The 23,638-nt window shown below is 34.5% G+C and overlaps 1 protein-coding gene across 1 annotated transcript; it reads right to left on the minus strand.

Annotated features, from left to right (window-relative positions):
* Positions 1-533: 533 nt before the first annotated feature.
* LOC103515234 (nucleolysin TIAR-like) lies at positions 534-23,040 on the minus strand (the record flags this gene model as incomplete). The annotated part of the gene is made up of 3 exons (XM_026827982.1): positions 534-607; positions 10,397-10,499; positions 22,965-23,040. Coding segments are annotated over 3 exons (184 nt in total), but the record flags the coding sequence as incomplete, so codon positions are not given.
* Positions 23,041-23,638: the final 598 nt, after the last annotated feature.

Genomic DNA, 23,638 nt, shown 5'->3' on the forward strand with positions numbered 1-23,638 from the left:
TTTGTGTTTGGTAAATTTTTGATTTTTTTTTTTTCAGAAGCTTCGAAAACGAAGGACAGAAGGGAAGGAAGGAGAAGAGAGAAAAAAATCGGGAAAAGGAGCAAAATAAAACCCGAGAGGGGATAAAAAAGGAGACAAAGAAGAACAAGGTGGGGGGAGATAGAGGAGAGATAGTAGGGAAAAGGGGACAGAAGGGTGGAAAATAGTAGCAGTGATTTCCCAGGATATGCATAAAAAGGGATTTTTTTCTGGTAATATCCTTTGTTTTTTTTTTTATTTATTTAGAGGGAGAATGAGTGAGGCGGGGTTAGGAATAGGTAGAGAGTGAGAGAGACAAAGGAAGGGAAGAAGAGAGAAAGCAAAAGAGACAATCAATGTCACAATTACCTATAACATCGCATATATTACCTATAACATATACATAGAAACATCAAGATTTAGCAAATTCAGAATACATAATAGGTATGTACTTACAACCCACAGATATGCAATACATGGAGTAGGTATGTATGGTTTGGCTTTGGAAGACTTACGTCTTAACCCTTTTTTAAACGTTTACTATCTCTCAGGATAATTATTTTACCGGACTTATTTTAAACTTATTAATCTGAAATGAGAACAAAAATGAAATGTGGTGTTCAGAATACGATAAACTATTGAACAAACAAGTTACATAGTAGATATCTAATATGAATAATTAACCTACCAATACTTGTATGAAGTGTTAACATGGTCATCTTAAAATTGGTGGAAAATAGTTTTATTAATCTGAAATGAGAACAAAAATGAAATGTGGTGTTCAGAATACGATAAACTATTGAACAAGCAAGTTACCTGTTACATAGTATCTAATATGAATAATTAACCTACCAATACTTGTATGAAGTGTTAACATGGTCATCTTAAAATTGGTGGAAAATAGTTCGAGTTTTGACTGTTTTGAGGATGCTCTAACTAAAATTTCAGCAAACCAGAAAAAAACAATAAAATTCAATCATGTTCCTATTAATTTTTACCAACATGTACGTTTAGAATTGAGCAACCTGATTAACTGACATACCGAAGAAGATTATTCTTTATAATCAATCTTTAAATAACATTGACACCATTTTGAGCACGAAATGAAAATAAAATGATCATTAGTTCCGGAAAAGTCTGCGGTTGGTCTTGACACGGATAACATTTTACCTTGGGGGTAAAAAAAAAAAAAAAAAAAAAAAAGGGAAATCGTAACTTCAATGTATGTAGCTATGTGTCACGTGATGTAGGAAAAATAAATAATAGTAATGAAGTTAAAAAAAAAAAAAATGTAAGTAATAGTAATGATGATGTTATAAACAATCATTTCCACTGGCCCCTCATATGCTAGATGGCATACAACCTAATGTGGCCTTAGCAGATGAAAGGGTTCTCCCTCACATATCAAATTATTACCTAGGCAATACTGAATTTTAAATAATATTAGCTGACCCTTTATTTAGAGGACAATAGTAAAACGTGGGTGAATCGTGTAAATATTGTTACATTTGAGTGCCCCCTAATCACTTGAAGAAGTTGATTTATGTCGCCTTCTACTATGGGTTATTGAATTATTTATGAAGTACCTATTTCACTAGTAAAATAGGCAAGTTTTACGTACAGTATTAGTGTGAGTATATTTTCATCCATTATGTATTAGAGGGGCTCGAATAGGTATTTTTATTTATGAATTTCTGATAGTTTCGTGGGTTGATGAGGGCAGAAATGACCATCACGAGAGTGATTAAATAGTCTCTCGTCAAAAGTTTCAGAAGTATACTCAACGGGTTAATAATTTGTGACGTTCTACTAATAAAGCTTTCGAAATCTGTCCGTGCTACTTGGTACCATTAGTGTGAGTATATTTTCATCCATTATGTAGGTATGTATTAGAGGGGCTCGAATAGGTATTTTTATTTATTGAGTTTCTAATAGTTTCGTGGGTTGATGAGGGCAGAAATGACCATCACGAGAGTGATTAAATAGTCTCTCGTCAAAGTTTCAGAAGTATACTCAACGGGTTAATAATTTGTGACGTTCTACTAATAAAGCTTTCGAAATCTGTCCGTGCTACTTGGTACCAGATAACTTTCTAATGGAGACGAGGGAAAGTGGGAGGTAGTTTATTTTACGACTCAAAAGACAACTTACACAATTCAAACTAAACTTGTCTCTACGCTTTTTCCCTTTTTAATTACGTGAGTTCTTCCTTGACTTAGACATGAACATTACACGATTCCTCTTCATGTAGGTATAATTATTATTTTGAAAGTCAGGCCGGATTTTTACTGTGGTTTTATTTGTCGACCTAAGTTTCCGGAAGATTTTTTAATGACTATTTAGATTATTATGTCAACTTTAAATAAATAAAAATTAAGGAGGAGGAGAAAAAAAGAAGGGGAGAGAAAAAATGAAGAAAGGGAGGGAGGAAGGGAGAGAGAGGCTAGGGAACATAAAAGAAGCTCTCTTTTCTAAAAATAGTTTTTCCACTTAGCTCGTCTGTGAGAGAGACAAAGGAAGGGAAGAAGAGAGAAAGCAAAAGAGACAATAAATGTCACAATTACCTATAACATCGCATATATTACCTATAACATACATAGAAACATCAAGATTCAGCAAATTCAGAATACATAATAGGTATGTACTTACAACCCACAGATATGCAATACATGGAGTAGGTATGTATGGTTTGGCTTTGGAAGTAACAGAAAGATGAGCTAGTCAAGTTTGTATTCCGTATCACATTCGTATGACTTTTGGCGGGGTAGAGCAAGTTTACTCCGAATCTCATAAATTTTCACCTCAAAATGTAGAAGTTATGTTTCGTTTTATTATTATACTGGGGCTGGGGGAGAGAAAATATAAAATAAAGGAGGAGGAGGAGAAAAGAAAAGGAAGAAGGGGCGAGAAGAATGAGGTGGAAATTGTAGGTGGAAAATAAAGGAAAAGAAGGAGGAGGAGAAGGAAGAACTACCGTTTGGAAGTCCCAACTGGTGCTAGTGGCATAAAAAAAACCTATCCCTGAAGAAGCTAGTTTATTTTCTCAACGTTATTCAACACTGTTTCCTTTCCTCTATTCTCACTATTTTTATCACTCTCTCTTCTCTTCTGATTCGTCATAGGTATTTTCTCTTCCACCTTTTGACTTCTAATTAATGTTTTAAAAGATATTTCCTTCTTGATTCTGAATTTGTTCTTTATTGGACCTTACAGGAGCCCTCAAAATCTTTAAAAATAAACTGCTCAATTGGGGCTACAAAAAACACCAGCATAGGACTTATCACACCTTAATTGGGAACAACTGGAACCTACACATACCTGCTCAATTGGGGCTACAAAAAACACCAGCATAGGACTTATCACACCTTAATTGGGAACAACTGGAACCTACACATACGAGTACCTAATATTGTAAAGCATAAAATTTCTAGGCACCCTGGATGGGGTATGGACTTTGGACGCAAAAAATTCAACTCCTACAATGAAATCAGAATTTTCAAAGTAAAATCTCGCAAAAAAGGTCAAAAACATGGGGATGATAATAGGAATTGATGGTTTTGGCACCATGTTGTTGTGACAGTTTGCAACATAAGTTGCAAGGGCCCTAAAGAAAGGGAGGGAGGAAGGGAGAGAGAGGCTAGGGAACATAAAAGAAGCTCTCTTTTCTAAAAATAGTTTTTCCACTTAGCTCGTCTTTTGTCTCCTGCATGGAGCTTGAGTCTCTTCACAACTAATGTCCTTGGTAATTGGGTATGACCGTATGACTGCGTCTACAATACCAAAGAAGAACTCAAAACGAATTGACCTACAGTAGGTAATTCTGGAAGACAATAATAAATTAATAATAATATGCAACAGTGAAAATAAATAATCCAATGAGTGCAATGTTTTATTACTAATGTCCTTGGTAATTGGGTATGACTGCGTCTACAATACCAAAGAAGAACTCAAAACGAATTGACTAAAATTAATACTACAGTAGGTAATTCTGGAAGACAATAATAAATTAATAATAATATGCAACAGTGAAAATAAATAATCCAATGAGTGCAATGTTTTCTATGGTGCTGGTGGAGATGTCACAAATACAATGCAAAATCTATTGCACATTGCATATTTAGTACAAATACCAGGCGTTCATACAAATTTCTTATTGAAACAAGAAACTCGGGACCTAGAGTGCATTCTAGAAGTGACCTTTTCAGTCACAATACATGGACCATTTGGTCACAAGCTTAATTTTATTAGCCTCCAGGCTTATTTTATCCAGGATCTGTGAACCCAAGAGAATTGGGAAAATGGTTTCCAATTCCTTTGAAAATGGATTTTTTTTTTTACTACCGTTTGGAAGTCCCAACTGGTGCTAGTGGCATAAAAAAACCTATCCCTGAAGAAGCTAGTTTATTTTCTCAACGTTATTCAACACTATTTCCTTTCCTCTATTCTCACTATTTTTATCACTCTCTCTTCTCTTCTGATTCGTCATAGGTATTATCTCTTCCACCTTTTGACTTCTTTATCCTCTTCAGTATCGATAGGTCTTGAGGAAAACCTGTTGAGTCGACTCTATAGTCTTCCCAATCTGTCTTATTGCTAGTCATGTATTTTATGGCTTTGGCCCTCTCGTTTGTACTGCACGAGTAGGTAAAATCACTTCTAAAATCAATGAAAATAGGTTCCCCATACACAATACATACGTATACAATATAAAGTAGAATGAGTCGAACGGTTCAAAGCGTGAGCTTTAAAAAAAGACTCATCACATAACGTCATAACTCATCTAAAGAAAAATAATAATAATAATAATGATAAAAAAAAAACAAAATTTGACATTATTATTATTTATAAGGCCAATCCTTTCTAATGACATTTGCACCAAAGAGGTAGCACGCTTTTTTTCAAAATTTGACATTATTATTATTTATAAGGCCAATCCTTTCTAATGACATTTGCACCAAAGAGGTAGCACGCTTTTTTTACCTCTGAAAAAACTATTTGTGTTATACTCGTATATGCCAGGAAAAAAACTCCAAGAAAAAACTATTCTGTACTGTCACACTGTATCTATGTTTAGATCAAAATATTGCCCATGCTTTATTTTTTCAAAAGAAGATATTTCAATTTCACAACTGTCAAAAGTATTGAAATATGGAATGACTTTATAATATTCCCCCCTTCTCCCGTTAATTCGAACATGTTGGCAAATATTTCACTAGGTATAGTGTATTACTATCGATTACTTTTTCATGTAGACTCCTTATTACTTTCTATTTCTATCATATTATGCCTACTATGGCCGGAACCACTATTCGAGTTCAAACTTGGTTCAAGTGACTTTTTGAAGCAACAATTTCATTGGTTGATTTCAAATTTTTTATCCAATCAAACAGCTCAATCCAAGAGTTAAAGTTAAACCGAATTGTCTCTCTTTCTCAGTTCCTTTCTCTCCCTCCCTTCTATTCCATTCTCTTTTCCCCTTTCCCTCTCGTTCCCTTCACCTTCATATCTTTCTCTACACCTATCCCTCACTCTCTATTTCTTTCTCTTGCTTCTTTTTTCTCGATTTCCCTTTCTCCATTCCTTTCCCTTTGTCTCCATCTCTTTCTCTACTCCTCCCTTTCCCTCCCTCTCTTTCTTTATTCCTTTCTCTCCGTCTCGTTTTCATTTTCTTTTTTTATTTCCACGAGCTTGTTTCCCATCTTCATGGACAATCAGTGTCGACGCTACGCAGCAACTTCGGGCCTCTTTCAAATGCTCGTCTTATTTTCATGATAGAAAACCAGAGCCTAATATCGAAATAGACCCAGATTTGTTGAACATTTCTTGGAGGGAAAGTGTAATATTTAGTAAATTTCATTATCATAGTTTTATTCTGGTATAGTGGACAAATAGGTAATTTTATTCAAGGGGTAAAAAAGAAAAAAAATATTTGTTTAACAACATATTTTCACTCATTCAGGACACTGGGTAGATACATGATAGGTACTGTACTACATAGTACAAAACACTAATCACAGGTTGCGCCACTGGAAAAGCAAAGATCATACTACTTCTCAATGGTGTGGAAAAATTATCAAGTTAACCCAACCCTTGTTTTAAACTTGACTGATGGTAAAATCCCAGGGAGGTAGGCGTCTACACACACTATTTTTGCTAAAAGCATAAAAATAAAATAAAAACAAAGTTCTGGCAGGTAACATAATTATCATTAAATAATATTTAAACCCCATTCTTAACTATGCTCTTATTTCCAAACAGTTGAGAAAGCAAATTTTCGAAAGGGAATAAGTGTGCTCATAAAGAGGGGAAAGAGAGCAAAGAGATACAAAATATACATCCTATCTTTCATCCTCTCTTTTCTCCTCAATATCTTCTATCATCCTTTCCTTTTTCTTTTCTCTCCTGTATCACTGAAGAATGTGTAATAAACTCAGCAGCAAGAGATGTAAGATTGATAAGAGATCGTTTAACATGACGCTCTCAATGCACGGAGGAGGAACATTCCAGCAATGGAAATCTGTCGATACAGAAGGATCCGAGGGTTCCAGGTTCACAACTAGTGGCGGAGCATGAGAATTTCAAAAGGGGAAACTATAAAAACAGCAGATGGTAGGCCGATGCCGGTCTGATGTTGTATGATGTATGGCCGTCTTAGTGTGCCGTATCCAGAATACAGTAAACCGTGGTAGAATAGAATATGGCTCGCCGTCTTGGATTTCCTATGGTTTAGTACAAGCGCTATCACACCAAAAGTGGTGAAACAAGCTTCAGAAGAAGGGGAATTTCGAAAAAAAAATATGACTTCCCTTGCATACTCGTAGGTACTCGTAGAAGAGCTTCGGAAAGGAAAATAAGAAAATATGACTATTTGGCAAGATTTTTTATTTCGATCCCTGCTCTTTGCAGTGTGAGGTAAGTTGGGGAAATGTGAAAAAAGAAGACCGTACTTGTCCGTGAAATACTCCGGATGTCATACACTGAAATGAATAGGAAGACTTCTGCTATAGAACTGCAAACCAATCTGCTAGAACGGAGAACTGCAAACCAATCTGAAGATTTATAGTTATGATGATGATGATGATGATGATGATGATGATGATGATGATGATGATGATGATGATGATGATGATGATGATGAGATAGAAGAAGTCGACGCTACGCAGCAATTTCGGGCCTCTTTCAAAATGATCGTCTTATTTTCATGATAGAAAACCAGAGCCTAATATCGAAATAGACCCAGATTTGTTGAACATTTCTTGAGGGGAAAGTGTAATATTTAGTAAATTTCATTGTCATAGTTTATTATTCTGGTATAGTGGACAAATAGGTAATTTTATTCAAGGGGTAAAAAAGAAAAAAAAATTGTTTAATATATTTTCACTCATTCAAGACACTGGGTAGATACATGATAGGTACTACATAGTACAAAACACTAATCACAGGTTGCGCCACTGGAAAAGCAAAGATCATACTACTTCTCAATGGTGTGGAAAAATTATCCCATTTTTTTCCTTTTTTTCTTACAGAGATTTTCTCCATTCTTTTTTCCCCTCCAGCGTTCCCTCTTTCTTTGTCCATATTCTTCGTCCTCTTTTTATCCTTTTTGTCTCTGAAATACTAGGACTGACCTCTTCCGTTTGTCTGTCCGATTTGAGACTGTAAAGATTGCATAGGTGTATTTTTTCATCGCTGTCCAACGGTTGTTTGCCTTCAATAGTAATTTCACTCCTTATAGGTAGCTATTATACTATTTTGACTAAATTCAGAAATGCAATATTTAGATATCTCTTCCTTTGTCATGGTTCACTGATGGTATAAAACCAAAAAAATTGTCCACCTAGACCCTGTACATTGAAGATTTCCTTTTTCACCCTGTAGAATCTGAAGGGATTTTATCTTTTCATGTTGTATTTTCCTATCTTCCAACACAACATGCTTTATGAGTATCCATTTTTTATCCCGACTCAAATTTACAATTCTTTTGTTTTTTCTGTGTTCCTTCAGCGTTCCCCCCCTTTTGCCTTTGCTTTCCTTGCTTTCCTCCCACACTTCGTCATCTTCTCCCTCATTCCATCATTCTCTTCTTTACTTATTTTATTGACTTTCTGTTCCACATACTTTCCGTATTATAATTTAAAAGGAGGAAAGGAGATTTTGTCTCGAATTTGTGGGCGTTCGATAGTAAAAAAGTTTCATTTCTACCTAGATCCTGATTCCTGATGTGTAGGTTGTCTGCTCTTCGCATTCTCTTGTTTTTTTTTCCTTCCCTCCTTCCCTATTTGTTCTCGTCTATGTTTATTCCCTTTCTCTCATTCTCTCCCTTCCCCTCATTTTTCCCGGTCTCTTTTATCTCTCTTACTCTCTCTCCATCCGGTAACCATAACCCAAACTCTCACATAAGAGCACCTAATAATACACCTCGCAGTCTTTGCATTATTCAAATGTATTTTGCCTTTGCTTTCCTCCCACACTTTGTCATCTTCTCCCTCATTCCATCATTCTCTTCTTTACTTATTTTATTGACTTTCTGTTCCACATACTTTCCGTATTATAATTTAAAAGGAGGAAAGGAGATTTTGTCTCGAATTTGTGGGCGTTCGATAGTAAAAAAGTTTCATTTCTAGATTCTGATTCCTGATGTGTAGGTTGTCTGCTCTTCGCATTCTCTTGTTTTTTTCCTTCCCTCTTTGTTCTTGTCTATGTTTATTCCCTTTCTCTCATTCTCTCCCTTCCCCTCATTTTTCCCGGTCTCTTCTATCTCTCTTACTCTCTCTCTCTCTCCATCCGGTAACCATAACCCAAACTCTCACATAAGAGCACCTAATAATACACCTCGCAGTCTTTGCATTATTCAAATGTATCACCTTTGCTCCCCTCAAATGTATCCGCCCCCCCGTTGTAGAACTTTCCACCCCCCATTAAGCCATTGGAGGACGAATTCGTAGTACAAGACCCTTCAAAGCTATCTTTTTTACTTTCCTTATTTATTTATTTAGTGTTCACAAAAGTGACAAACACAGAGAGAAATAATCGCCTATCTTTCCCCTTAGACATTTCAGACGATTAAAACTACTTCGCACTGTCCAAATTCGACCTGGTTTTTCAGTTTCCCCATCGAAAAATGTGAACCAAAACAAAGCGAATGTAGACTAAGGCCAGCCACTCAGGTTTCAGGTCTACCTGATAGAGTAAGGTCTACCTCATAGTGGATGGCTGGCCTAAGAAGCAATATAAATATCGTTTTGGTTGGTAAAAAAGATACATCGAAAAATGTGAACCAAAACAAAGCGAATGTAGACTAAGGCCAGCCACTCAGGGTTTAGGTCTACCTGATAGAGTAAGGTCTACCTCATAGTGGATGGCTGGCCTAAGAAGCAATATAAATATCGTTTTGGTTGGTAAAAAAGATATGAACGACAGGAAAATGTCCTCACGTTATTTGGTCTACAGCAGATAAAGCCGTCTGCCCATTACAGCAAACACATTTTTTGCTGAAATAGGACCGCCAGGAGCTATTACAGGTTAATATGAAGACTTTCCTTATTTTCCTCCCTCCCTTTTTCTAATCCTCTTCTTCCTATTTGTCTTCCACTCAAGGATTTTCGCTCATTCCCAATTCCAGCACAGTTAAGGTAAATACTGGCAAGCCAAGACAAGGATTGGGGGGTTTTTGCATTCGTTACATTGATGTTATTTTATCTTTCATGTTTTCAAGTAGCTTGTCTTATATGGAGCTCGTGTGTCGACTCGTGTTATTCCTGTTCTTAAATCTAAATCACCAGGACATTGTCAGTTGTCAGATTTGGCAAGAACTCTAAGGAACTTTTCGTTCCAAGATCTTAGGTTTTCTAACAAGAATGAGTGCTAGTTTTGCATTCGTTACATTGATGTTATTTTATCTTTCATGTTTTCAAGTAGCTTGTCTTATGTGGGTCTCGTGTGTCGACTCGTGTTATTCCTGTTCTTAATTCTAAATCAACAGGACATTGTCAGTTGTCAGATTTGGCAAGAACTCTAAGGAACTTTTCGTTCCAAGATCTTAGGTTTTCTAACAAGAATGAGTGCTAACCAGAGAACTAGGTACTGATGATAATATTGTTTAAACTTTGATCTTAACTTATTCACATCATAGACAATTTGGAGCTGAAACAGTAGTTAAGCAAATAATATTTTTCTGTCATAGTGATGGGCCTTATTCTTAGCTCCTAAGGAAACTTGAATGAGGATCTGAAATAAGTTATTGATACCTAGATATTTTCAATTTGTGTAATACCTATTGTCCTACAGCCTATAGTGCCTATACTAATAAAATGAAGTAACAAAACAATCGTTGTGGAACAAATAATTTCAAAAATAATGGAAAAGGAAAAGCTCTTACCTTCTGTTTTCAGTGCTGGAGGTTTCCTCGTGGCCCAGTTCGTCCTAATACTTCGACTCCCTAGCCACTGACCGTTCATGGCTGTGATGGCACTTTCCGCTTCCTGAAATTAGAGTCAAAACATTGTCAAGGGTTAGTACATTGGAGCTAGGAATTAGGTTGCCCTATTTCCGATCTTTAGGGGGGCACTGACATAGGTAATATGAAATTTGAGAAGGGCGGGCGGTCTAAACATTTTAGAATCTTGATAGGTACATGATTTTGAGTTATATTTTTTGTTATTATTATTATTACTTTGAACCATAGTGAAATTATTTAATGTGTTAATCATTATTCTATTTTTCTACTTCTTCTTTCTCCTCTTCAACTGACTCGAGATCACGGCCTGGCTATCAAGGCCTAGGTCACAATAAACGTCCAATCCGGCAAGCAGCTTTTCCGAGTCATTTTCCAAGCCAAGCACTCGTTCTGACGTCACAAAAGCCGTCGCTATCTATAGAGCACGTCTCCTCTAATGTCTCTTAATTATAAGCTTGTCCTTGACAAGTTTTCTACTTGAAGTGCATTAAGTTTCTTTTTCTTTTGTGATAAGAGTGACCTTGAGTACATCTTCAGCATTTTTCCATTGTTTTCTCTTCCGATCCTTATGAAGACAGTATCTTTAATGTCCACTATAAGTGTGACAAGTTTTTGGAGGTTTTTGTACACAGGTGATGTTAGCAGCCGAGGACAAAGGTATTCTAATGTTTGTGTTATTACTTTAAAAATAAATTTGAAGTTTATTTGTATCTCATTATATTTAATAAGTTAGAAAAAAACTGCTCAATTGGGGCTACTAAAAACACCAGCATAGGACTTATCACACCTTAATTGGGGACAACTGGAACCTACACATACGAGTACCTAATATTGTAAAGCATAAAATTTCCTTGATGGGGTATGGACTATGGACACAAAAAATTCAACTCCAACAATGAAATCAGGATTCTCAAAGTAAAATCTCGCAAAAGAGGTCAAAAACATGGGGATGATAATAGGAATTGATGGTTTTGGCACCATGTTGTTGTGACAGTTTGCAACATAAGTTGCAAGGGCCCTCCAACATCAGACCGGTTGCATAGTAAAATAGATACTCTAAAATAATTAGCATGCCCCGTACATTATATTATTTTGTGACATGAAAGTTTTATAAATGCATTAAAAGTTATGCATAAAAAATTAAAATTAATTGAATTTAATGAGTTTTGAAGTTTTAATGTTTTTTTTCCAGGGATTATTGTGGTCGGAAAGCTTTAGAATGATAATTAGCTCATTAAAATTATTTTTTGTTCTGACTGCTCTTCAGTTATTCAGTATAGGTATTAGATAATTAGTCCGAATTTTGAACTTTTGGAGTATTCTCGAGCATGCCTTTACTATGGTTCCAAGTATGACCCTTCAATATATTCGTAATATCAATCACTAAAATTACCAGAACTCCTTTCAATAGTGGAGATGTCAGAACTCCTTTCAATAGTGGAGATGTCATAACTCCTTTCATGGGTGGAGATGTCAGAACTACTTTCAATGGTGGAGATGTCAGAACTACTTTCAATAGTGGAGATGTCAGAACTCCTTTCAATGGTAAAGATGGCAGAACTTCTTTCTACGAGATAACGTTTCGAAATAGGTACCTACTCGAAGAGAGCGAAAATTATTTTCAATCAAAAATAAAGTTATTCATCATGATTATCAAAAATAAAATTTACAGAAATTTGTATGAATTCAAATGAGCTTTGAATGTTGTCAATAAGTTTTATTTCTATAGCTCTATGTTCCTTGGTATCAATAAAGAAAGTCAGTTATAATTTTATCCATAGCATCTGTAATTACTGCAAAGTTAGTGCATTGTTGTTTCGAATGTTTTGTCCTCAACAAAAGAGAAACAATAAGACGATCCAATAACATTGTTAATGAAACTGCATGCTTGCACAAAGCACATGGCTGGAATATTAACTATTCTTTCTTTCTCTTCCTATCCGTTTCTCTCTCTCTTCCTATCCCTCCCGATAATCCTGTTTTCTATTTCTTCTTTTTCCTCTTTTTTTCGCTCTCTCTTCCTTTCTATCTTTCCCTTCATTTCCCCCCAATTTCTCTCCCTCTCAACTATATCTTTCCTCCTCTCTTTTCTCCCACTATCTTCCTTTTCTCTTTCTTTTTTCTCCTATATACAGGGTGGTTCGTGATTTGCGAACCACGCTTATATCTCAGAAACGGCTAGGAATTAAGGAATGAAATAAACGGCATCATATATTAACTAATTTAAGTTTAATAAGAACAGCGAAAATAAAAATTGCAAAGAAAAGAAGGAATAAAAGAAAGAGAAGAAAATGTAATTTTCTTTATCAAAACCGCGAGTACTAAATGAGAATTTAAAAATGTACGAACTAGAAGAAAACGAACCAAATTAGAAGAAATAAAATAAAAATAATAGAAATAGTTTTTAAATTAAAAAGAAATAATACACATAAAATAAATACAATTGAGAAAAAAAAGCAAAGAAGTAGAAAGAGAAAACGAATGGAAAAAGAATAAGGGTAAGAGAGGAAACAATCATTATTAACAGTGTGAGTGCACTTTTTTTTCAATGAACATCTCAATTATTTGGATTCTTTAGACATTATTTTATTTAGCTGAAGACATTTTCATTATTTTTTGTAATGAACTAATATTTGAATATTTTGAATTGATTAAACAGAACCAACCTCCTAGTCAGCAATCTAATATCGTAAAAAAAAGTTAACCCAACCTGTCTTTTAAACTTGACTGATGGTAAAATCCCAGGGAGGTAGGCGTCTACACACACTATTTTTGCTAAAAGCATAAAAATAAAATAAAAACAAAGTTCTGGCAGGTAACATAATTATCATTAAATAATATTTAAACCCCGTTCTTAACTATGCTCTTATTTTTATTATTATTATTATTTTTTTTTTTTTGATAAAGCGCTTTAACTACAAGGTCATTCGCGCTGACTTCTATATTATATTAGGTGATAGACATTTGTGTAACGTAGGAATCCTAATAGGTTCTCAACGGAATCTTGGTCATCATCCAGTGAAGGGATCTTGTGGAAGGCTTCCAAACAGTTGAGAAAGCAAATTTTCGAAAGGGAATAAGTGTGCTCATAAAGAGGGGAAAGAGAGCAAAGAGATACAAAATGTACAAAAAATATTTTACATACAAAGTTTCATTGTATTTATTTATACTTAAATTAATATATTAGTACAATTCCAAGTTTTTTTCCCCCAACATAAAAATGGGTAAATGAAAACAAATAGACGACTTAAATTTCTTTTATTTTCTCTCGGTTTGTACCGAGTATTATGCATAATTTACCCATAACAAAATGTTTAACCCTGGTTTACTATCTATGTAAATTCTTAGGTAAAAATAATAATAAAATGAAGCGAAAAATATAAATAAGACATTGTATAGCTATAGATAGAAATACAAACTGATTTTTCTTTGCGAATTTTTGTAATATTCAATTATTCATGTCTTTCGAAAGTGACTGATATAGCGCCAAATACGGATCTCAAATTCGATCACAAAATTTATTTTCGTACTCGTTGAAATCGTTCTGAAACACACTGTATACAACATCCTATATTATATTGCTATTAACAATAATTTTCCTTATCCGGTCCGCAGTAACATTTTCCCTTCTAATGACAAAGATTAATGAGGGGGAATATAAATAGGTGGAAATTTTCACGTACCCCTAAACCTTTTCGTTTTTTTTTTTAGCTTTAATTAGGAATTGTAAGTAAAACTTTTCACCCCCCCATTAAGCCATTGGAGGACAAATTCGTAGTACAAGACCCTCCAAAGGTATCTTTTTTTATTTATTTAGTGTACACAAAAGTGACAAACACAGAAAGAAATAATCGCCTATCTTTCCCCTTAGACATTTCAGACGATTAAAACTACTTCGCACTGTCCAAATTCGACCTGGTTTTTCAGTTTCCATAGTGCCAAATATGGATCTCAAATTCGATCACAAAATTTATTTTCGTACTCGTTGAAATCGTTCTGAAACACACTGTATTCAACATCCTATATTATTATTGCTATTAACAATAATTTTCCTTATCCGGTCCGCAGTAACATTTTCCCTTCTAATGACAGAGATTAATGAGGGGGAATATAAATAGGTGGAAATTTTCACGTACCCCTAAACTTTTTCGTTTTTTTAGCTTTAATTAGGATAAGTAAAAATGCTGAAATTGTAGAACATCATTTCCTTTAAAAAAATATTAAAAAACTACAACTTATAATATCAAAGTAAAATAGTTAAGTGAGTCTAGTATATGTGGGTATATGAATTAAGTGAACGGGATACCTATTATGTTTTACCTCAATTATTATGATGATTACACCTATTATTATTTATCCACATTATTATTAGAGTAGAAGGTAACTATTATTTCCATCAAGATCTCTTTACCTCCTTTCTATTTTAAGTTATTACACAATATTATAAAGAAAATATGTTAATGCTAATTATAATAACTGTATTATACTAGAATGAAGGTATATTGTACGGATGTTTACCAGATATAATCTACAATATCTACATAAATAATTATGATTATTATTTATTATAATAATATGTGAAAATGTGTCCAAAATTTTCCCACTTATATAAAATTTACAAATTGTAGCTAAACATGAAAACTTGAAAAGAGAGTTAAGTTATAAATACCTATCTGTAGTTACAATAAAACCAAGCGAGTCATCATCAATAATCTCAGCGGTTGATCATCGTATTTATCGTATAAAACGTCCAATGAAAAGAGTCTGTTAATTCTAAACGTTGAAAAAGAAATGTTATTAATACCCTTTATGCAAGATAGATAGCACAATGTCTCGAGAGACTATGCAGGCTCAAAGACTTTACTGCACATAAAAGTGAGGACTTTTAAAAGTGAATTCATTAAAATGAAAACTTGAAAAGAGAGTTAAGTTATAAATATCTGTAGATACGATACCAAGCGAGTCATCATCAATAATCTCAGCGGTTGATCATCGTATTTATCGTATTAATCGTCCAATGAAAAGAGTCTGTTAATTCTAAACGTTGAAAAAGAAATGTTATTAATACCCTTTATGCAAGCTAGATAGCACAATGTCTCGAGAGACTATGCAGGCTCAAAGACTTTACTGCACATAAAAGTGAGGACTTTTAAAAGTGAAATTCATTAAAGCTTTTTTTTTTCTCTCCTCTATAAAAATTATAATTTGATAGTGTAAATATGAGACTCCATTTTTTTCTGCTCAGCATTCTTCCATCACGCCTCTCCTCTTTACCCTACCGTTCCAAGTATCCCCTCTCTCGCCTATATCAAAGGCATTGCTGTTTTTTTTATGCTAGATAATATTTCTGACTTTATATAATTTATGGCAAACTTGGGAAATTAAAAAATAAAAATATATACTATACAACGAGGCATTTAAAAAGTTCTTCAGAATAAAGCTATCTCCAGACTATTGAGGGGAAACTTTCCAGCGTGCATGTTTCTTTTCGTTTTACTAGCCCCCCTCTATTTACCGTTGAGGAAACGGATTTTCCTGGGACCCAAAATATGATCCGGTTAAGGTGGAATTGTTTACACAAGAAATTCCTCTTGACCAAAGTGATTTTAATTTAGAATTCAGGTGTTCTAATGGTAATTGTTATCAGAATGAGGAAACGGATTTTCCTGGGACCCAAAATATGATCCGGTTAAAGGTGGAATTGTTTACACAAGAAATTCCTCTTGACCAAAGTGATTTTAATTTAGAATTCAGGTGTTCTAATGGTAATTGTTATCAGATTTGTGAAACTATTCACTGAGATGAATACTCAAGACTTGACAGAGGTTGAAACCTTGTCATAATGAGCTTGTATTGAAGATTACGAGTAAGGTAAAATGATCTTTTCGGACCTTTCCTCCAAACATTAATCGAGCTCATCTTAGTTTTGGCAAAATTGCCCTTTTATTGTTCTTTTTCTTAATATCTCCTAATGACCTCTGCTCATAATAAACATGTATGATATACTTGTACAAGTGATGTGCACCTTGTAATCTTGTGGGTTCTGGACCGTTCGTTCTTGTGAAAGGGTTAGCACTTTGGACGGACCTTGACATAACCTCTGCTCATAATAAACATGTATGATATACCTGTACAAGTGATGTGCACCTTGTAATCTTGTGGGTTCCGGACCGTTCGTTCTTGTGAAAGGGTTAGCACTTTGGACGGACCTTGACATATTTCTTTTTCCACTTAAATAAAGAACTAATAAAAAAAGAAGCGCTCTTTTTAAAGTCGTATTATGGATAATTAGATTTTTATTTAAGGGATGAAAAAAATGTCCCTTCAGAGATTTGTAGAGTTTTCCGAGGCTTTAAAAAGTTTCTGGTCTTTTGGGAAATTCCCTCTTTTTTATCACAAAGTCAAAGATATTTTTTCTCCGTTGACAAATTAAAGTTTTAAATGAAATAAACAGACATTTCCTGATGTTTACTTTTTTATATTCTGAAAAGGTCAAAGGGATGGTCAAACAAACATGAAAGTAAGTTCATCATTATTAATGTGGACATTTCTGACGGGGTAAAATGTGCTTCTTAAAAAATATTTGAAGTAACAAAACCACTAAGGACATATTCCCACTGCACCAGAAGTAAAGGTAGTTGATATGAGGGTCACAAGTAATGTCAGTTTATCTCAATGAAAAAGTAGGTAAAATGTGCTTCTTAAAAAATATTTGAAGTAACAAATCCACTAAGGACATATTCCCACTGCACCAGAAGTAAAGGTAGTTGATATGAGGGTCACAAGTAATGTCAGTTTATCTCAATGAAAAAGTATTCAGTATTCAATATAAAAGGGTAGTGATGACCACCAATACCTTGCTGTATCTTCACAAATCTTATTTTAGTACGTACGTCGTACCTACATATAAATAATAATATTATGAATTTCAAGTTATGGGCATCGATAAAATATAATATGTAGAAGGATGATACATTTGAGCTATAAACTGAGCATCTAGATTCTAGAAAATTTGAACAGATAGAAGAAGATATGTAAAAAAAAAAAAAAAAAAAAAAAAAAAAAAAAAAAAAAAAAAAAAAAAAAAAGAAATGATACACATAAAATAAATACAATTGAGAAAAAAAGCAAAGAATTAGAAAGAGAAAACGGATGGAAAAAGAATAAGGGTAAGAGAGGAAACAATCATTATTAACAGTGTGAGTGCACATTTTTTTCAATGAACATCTCAATTATTTGGATTCTTTAGACATTTATTTAGCTGAAGATATTTTCATTATTTTTATAATGAACTAATATTTGAATATTTTGAATTGATTAACAGAACCAACCTCCTAGTCAACAATCTAATATCGTAAAAAAAGGTAACCCTTAAGGGTTCCAGGTTCACAACTAGTGGCGGAGCATGAGAATTTCAAAAGGGGAAGCTATAAAAACAGCAGACGGTATGCCGATGCCGCTCTGATGTTGTATGATGTATGGCCGTCTTAGTGTGCCGTATCCAGAATACAGTAAGCCGTGGTAGATTAGAATATGGCGCGCCGTCTTGGATTTCCTATGGTTTAGTACAGGTGCTATCACACCAAAAATGGGGAAACAAGCTTCAGAAGAGGGGGTATTTAAAAAAAAAAAAAAAAAAAAAAAAATAAGAAAAACCTGAGGGGACGGGGGGAAGGGCAAAGAGTCCAAACAGGGAGAGTGGATGCTCCAAATTTTCGGAGTTCACCCCATGGCGAAGGAGCAAAAATGAAGCCCAAGGGGGTTGTGACGGATCCCCTCGGCCCCCTGAAGACGGCCTTGCTTGTACATTATGATTAAAACATTAAATGTTTATGTTTAGGCAGGTTTATTTAACATAGGAAGTACATTTTCCTATATCTTATACAATAGCGGCCCATTTTTTGCCAAATATAGGTCACTTTTATGGGAACCCCCATTTTTTATCTAATTTTTGGAATCAGCATAAAATTTTAATTGAAAAAATGTATTCACTCGAAAAAAATTTGCTCTACAAAAATTCTGTAAATCGCGATGGTACTTACCTATGTACGAGGATGAAGTTTGTATGTATGAATTCATAACTGCGATTAGTAATCTCTGTAATGTCAACACATCCACTAAAAAAAAGGCTTTTCTAAGGGGATATTACGAACATCAGTAAATTTTCTAAGAGGGAAAATGGATCCATCTGCAGACATGTAGTTAAAGGACATTTTTCAGTACAGTGGGTTTCTGCCATAAAAAAAAGAAAAAGATACAAACACAGAAAAACAAATTGTATGTTCAAAAAATGAAACTAATTAACCATTCGAGTAAAATGGCAATGGACTGAGCGATACAAACACAGAAAAACAAATTGTATGTTCAAAAAATGAAACTAATTAACCATTCGAGTAAAATGGCAATGGACTGAGCGAATTACAGAAGTGTGAAATTAGGGCAGTCCCTGCTTTTGAACCCCTCCACACAAGTACCCCTTGGTACACATGTTGGAATATATTTAGAAACATTGAAACACAAGTCAATATTGGGATTCTGGTGAATAAAATTTCTGCGAATGTAAATTAGCATAGATATTCACACACAAGGAAAAGGAAAGATTCTTTCTTCTCTTGGAATTTTGGGCCCATTAGTCCTGCGGGGGCCTTCTGGGGGGTCTTTTTGTGAGTTGTACAGTTGATTGAACTACCTACTTTTACAGGATGACTGTTATCTTCCTCAATAAACATTGAATATCTACATGCAAACTATTTTTTTTTTAAATTATTTTACGAGGATCCAGGTAAGAGGAATACTAAAAACACTATTTCTACAAAGAACACGATCCCTGCAAGAAACACTAGATACCTACCTTTCGACTTAATCTTCAAATCCCCATCCATCCATCCATTCTCTCTCTCTCTCCGTAATATTTACGTTCCTTCTTTTGAAAACATTTTCTCTTAATTGTTTTTGCCTTTATGTGTTCTCTTTTCTACATTTATCGAATGACAAGGGGTTTACCTGAGTTTCCAATTTGTGTGAGATAAAATATTTTTTAACGTATTTTGCATTTTCAATAGAATAGAGAAGGATTTCATGATGAATGAAGGGATTTAGTGGGTGGCCTAACGTCACAATTTTGGCCAAAAGCTGCATTTATTCAGGAAAGCACCAAATTTGGTATGGACCTTCATTGGGATACATTTATCTTCTTACATCTTTTTGAAATAGAATACTTTCGCTTCACCTTCTCCTTTTACTAATCCATCTTTTTTCTCCTCTGCATCTTTTCTCGTCCTCTTCCTACCTGTTTTTTTTCTTTTTCCTTTGAAATTAAGAATTAAAATTTTTTCTCCTTTCCCCTCTGTTTACGAACCGAACAGAGGGAGAGACTTAAATGAAATCAGATTAAATTTTTAGAATCTACGTATAGGTATACAATAAATATGTACACAGGCCCGTACCCAGGATTTTTTTTGAGGGGACGGGGGGAGGGGCAAAGAGTCCAAACAGGGAGTGTGGATGCTCCAAATTTTCGGAGTTCACCCCATGGTGAAGGAGCAAAAAGGAAGCCCAAGGGGGTTGCGGCGGATCCCCTCGGCCCCCTGAAGACGGCCTTGTTTGTACATTATGATTAAAACATTAAATGTTTATGTTTAGGCAGGTTTATTTAACATAGGAAGTACATTTTCCTATATCTTATACAATATAGCTTTATACTGGGTGTTTATGTCGGGATTAAAAGATAGTCCAAAATATATTTAAACGTTTTGTAAAGAATCATTTGTACATAGAATTCAATATTATCTTCTAGAGAGAAATGCAGGGGAAATATTTCATTAAAATTTAATAAATGATTAAAAAAAAAATGTACCTACGTTTACCTACTCACCTATATTTTGTATTTTATTATTATTTTTTAATTATTTTCACTTGAACCACCCTGTCTGAGTTGAGATTTCTATACCTTGTAAAGATGTAGAAATGCAAGAGGGGACCCAATTTTTTACTTTCCTTATCCTATAGGAAGGAAAGTAATGTAATCGGGTCAAATTTTTTTCTCTCCTTTCTCTGTGTTTCCCTCCTTTTCTTTCTCTACTTCCTATTTCCAGATTTTCCTCTCAAATAAAAGGAAACCGTGTACAAAATATTTATTAAAAAAAGTATTCAGGGAGCTCGGTGGTTGTGCCTGCGCCAAGTAGGAAAATTAAATATAGGGGGTGAATTGTGCATTTGAAATAGGTACAACAAAATTTGTTTTTTTTTTTTTTTTTTTTTTTTTTTTTTCCTAATTTTTTTTTACAAAAAAATTGTACCTAAATATCTTGTTATCAAATACTTTTTATATCATTGGGAAGTAGGTACTTACCTATGTACGAGGATGAAGTTTGTATGTATGAATTCATAACTGCCATTAGTAATCTCTGTAATGTCAACACATCCACTAAAAAAAAAGGCTTTTCTAAGGGGATATTACGAACATCAGTAAAGTTCCTAAGAGCGAAAATGGATCCATCTGCAGACATGTAGTTAAAGGACATTTTTCAGTACAGTGGGTTTCTGCCATAAAAAAAAAGAAAAAGATACAAACACAGAAAAACAAATTGTATGTTCAAAAAATGAAACTAATTAACCATTGGAGTAAAATGGCAATGGACTGAGCGAATTATAGAAGTGTGAAATTAGGGCAGTCCCTGCTTTTGAACCCCTCCACACAAGTACCCCTTTTATACTTTGCTAAGTCTGGTCTGCCTGGCACTTCGAGTCTATTTATAGGAATACTAACAGCCCTCAATTCACAGATCGCGCCGTAAAGGATGTCCCGTAACACCAACCTAACTTTGAAATCGCCCATAAATGAATACACCCACATACCTAGATTTACACTGAAACTAGTTCAATTTGTTCAGCAATACAGTGCTGCCTCCTGTATTGTTTCACTTGATTGAATACACGTGGCAACGTGCTATACTTTGCTAAGTCTGGTCTGCCTGGCACTTCGAGTCTATTTATAGGAATACTAACAGCCCTTAATTCACAGATCGCGCCGTAAAGGATATCCAGTAACACCAACCTAACTTTGAAATTGCCCATAAATGAATACACCCACATACCTACCTGGATTTACACTGAAACTAGTTCAATTTGTTCAGCAATACAGTGCTGCCTCCTGTATTGTTTCACTTGATTGAATACACGTGGCAACGTGCTAGTGTCAATATTTACTTTACTATACTCTGATCATACAAGTAGCTGTTCCAGGCGGAAATTCCATCCGACATGCTACAGTTTTCTGTTTCGAGTTGGGAGTGGCGTAGAGTGAGATTTTCAAAAGGGGAATACCCTATCTATTGGAATAGAATAAAATAGTAAGTATAATATACCTTACTTATACTGTCAGAACAGACTGAAAAGTCCCTTTACTCCCTATAATGTATAATTATGTAGTGTATTCCAATCTGAATATTATATGATGGTCTTACAGTGGATTTTACCAAGATTTTTTCAGCATCTAGAAGCCTAACAGGCTGTTAAGTTCCATTTGATTTGTATAGATTTGTCAGGGCTGTTAAGTTTACAGACTGTCAAGGGGTTCCAATCTGAATATTATGATGGTCTTACAGTGGATTTTACCAAGATTTTATCAGCATCTAGAAGCCTAACAGGCTGTTAAGTTCCATTTGATTTGTATAGATTTGTCAGGGCTGTTAAGTTTACAGACTGTCAAGGGCTAAATATTATGATGGTCTTACAGTGGATTTTACCAAGATTTCATCAGCATCTAGAAGCCTAACAGGCTGTTAAGTTCCATTTGATTTGTATAGATTTGTCAGGGCTGTTAAGTTTACAGACTGTCAAGGGGAGAACAAGCTGGGCCCGTCCCTCCGGGAATTTTTTAGCCCGTAGTTTATTCGATCGTGGTTAAAGAATACCTATGTACCTACCTAATTTGTTTAATATTCAGTTTATTAGTATTCTTGATTTGATTTTTCGATTTTACTTTCATGTAATAGCCCGTCCACTATACCTTTTTTTATTACTATCGTAATAATTAAGGAAGGACGGGCTAAAAAAGAGGTTGGTGAAACCCATTATTGGAATACTAAATCACCTATATTATTACTATCGTAATAATTAAGGAAGGACGGGCTAAAAAAGAGGTTGGTGAAACCCATTATTGGAATACTAAATCACCTATACAGAACAAAGGACACGCTGCTAAATGTTCACAAAAAATTCATAATTTTCTTGACAAAATATTAAGACTTCAAGAAAACAACAAAAACATAACTAATACTAGAAGTTGTGCTTATTTTTTTTCCAAAGTTTTCTTTTAAAGAATTAATTTGAAGAAAAAATTAATAATAATAATAAAATGAATAAAGTCAGTAAGCATAAACAAAGCGCACCAGTTGTGCTTATGTTTAGCAGCTTTAAATCTTTGAAGCATGACTGATCTCTGATAAACCAAAATCTAGAAAGCAAAATTAGAGAATTCTGTACTTACCGCTTTTTTTACAAATGACACGAATCCATATCCTTTGGATTTCAAAGTCTGTGGATCTCTTACTACTCTACAATCTCTGTAATCAAATAGAATAAACGGGTTTCCATTAGGACAAAACTTATAGGGGAGAAGTAAAGATACCTTTGAGTTTGAAGTTGAAAAATGTCTTCCAATTTATTAAAAAAAGAATTCGGGAAACCAGTGAGAATACAAGTCAAACCTTACTGTTGCCACAAATTTTTCTATTTCTCAAAAAGCATACCTTGTGGAAAGGAGCAAAAGATGTGGAAGTGGTGGGAAAGAAGGGCGAAAGAATAATATTTTTCCCCATTAATCATTGGAATTCGACTGACATCTTTAGGAGGTACTTTCAATATTAACTTGTCTACTCTTCAACCTTTTTTCCCCCGACAGTTTTTCTGCATTTGAGAGTGGCAAATATCAAGACTAATGACCTAATGGTGCAACTCAAAATTTATCGTTTTGTTTTCCTCTGCTTCGGCAACAATTGCTGTGGATTTTTATTTCAGTCTGTCAGTCAGTCAGACTCAGTAACTGCATAAGTACCTAACTTACTATAGTTAGGTATGTAGCAACTAAAATACTAACAAGTAACAACAGATGCTGTGGATTGTTATTTCAGTCCGTCAGTCAGTCAGACTCAGTAACTGCAT

The sequence above is a fragment of the Diaphorina citri genome, unplaced genomic scaffold (genome assembly GCF_000475195.1).
Source record: "Diaphorina citri unplaced genomic scaffold, Diaci psyllid genome assembly version 1.1 scaffold1300, whole genome shotgun sequence".
In the NCBI taxonomy this organism is placed as follows: domain Eukaryota; kingdom Metazoa; phylum Arthropoda; class Insecta; order Hemiptera; family Psyllidae; genus Diaphorina; species Diaphorina citri.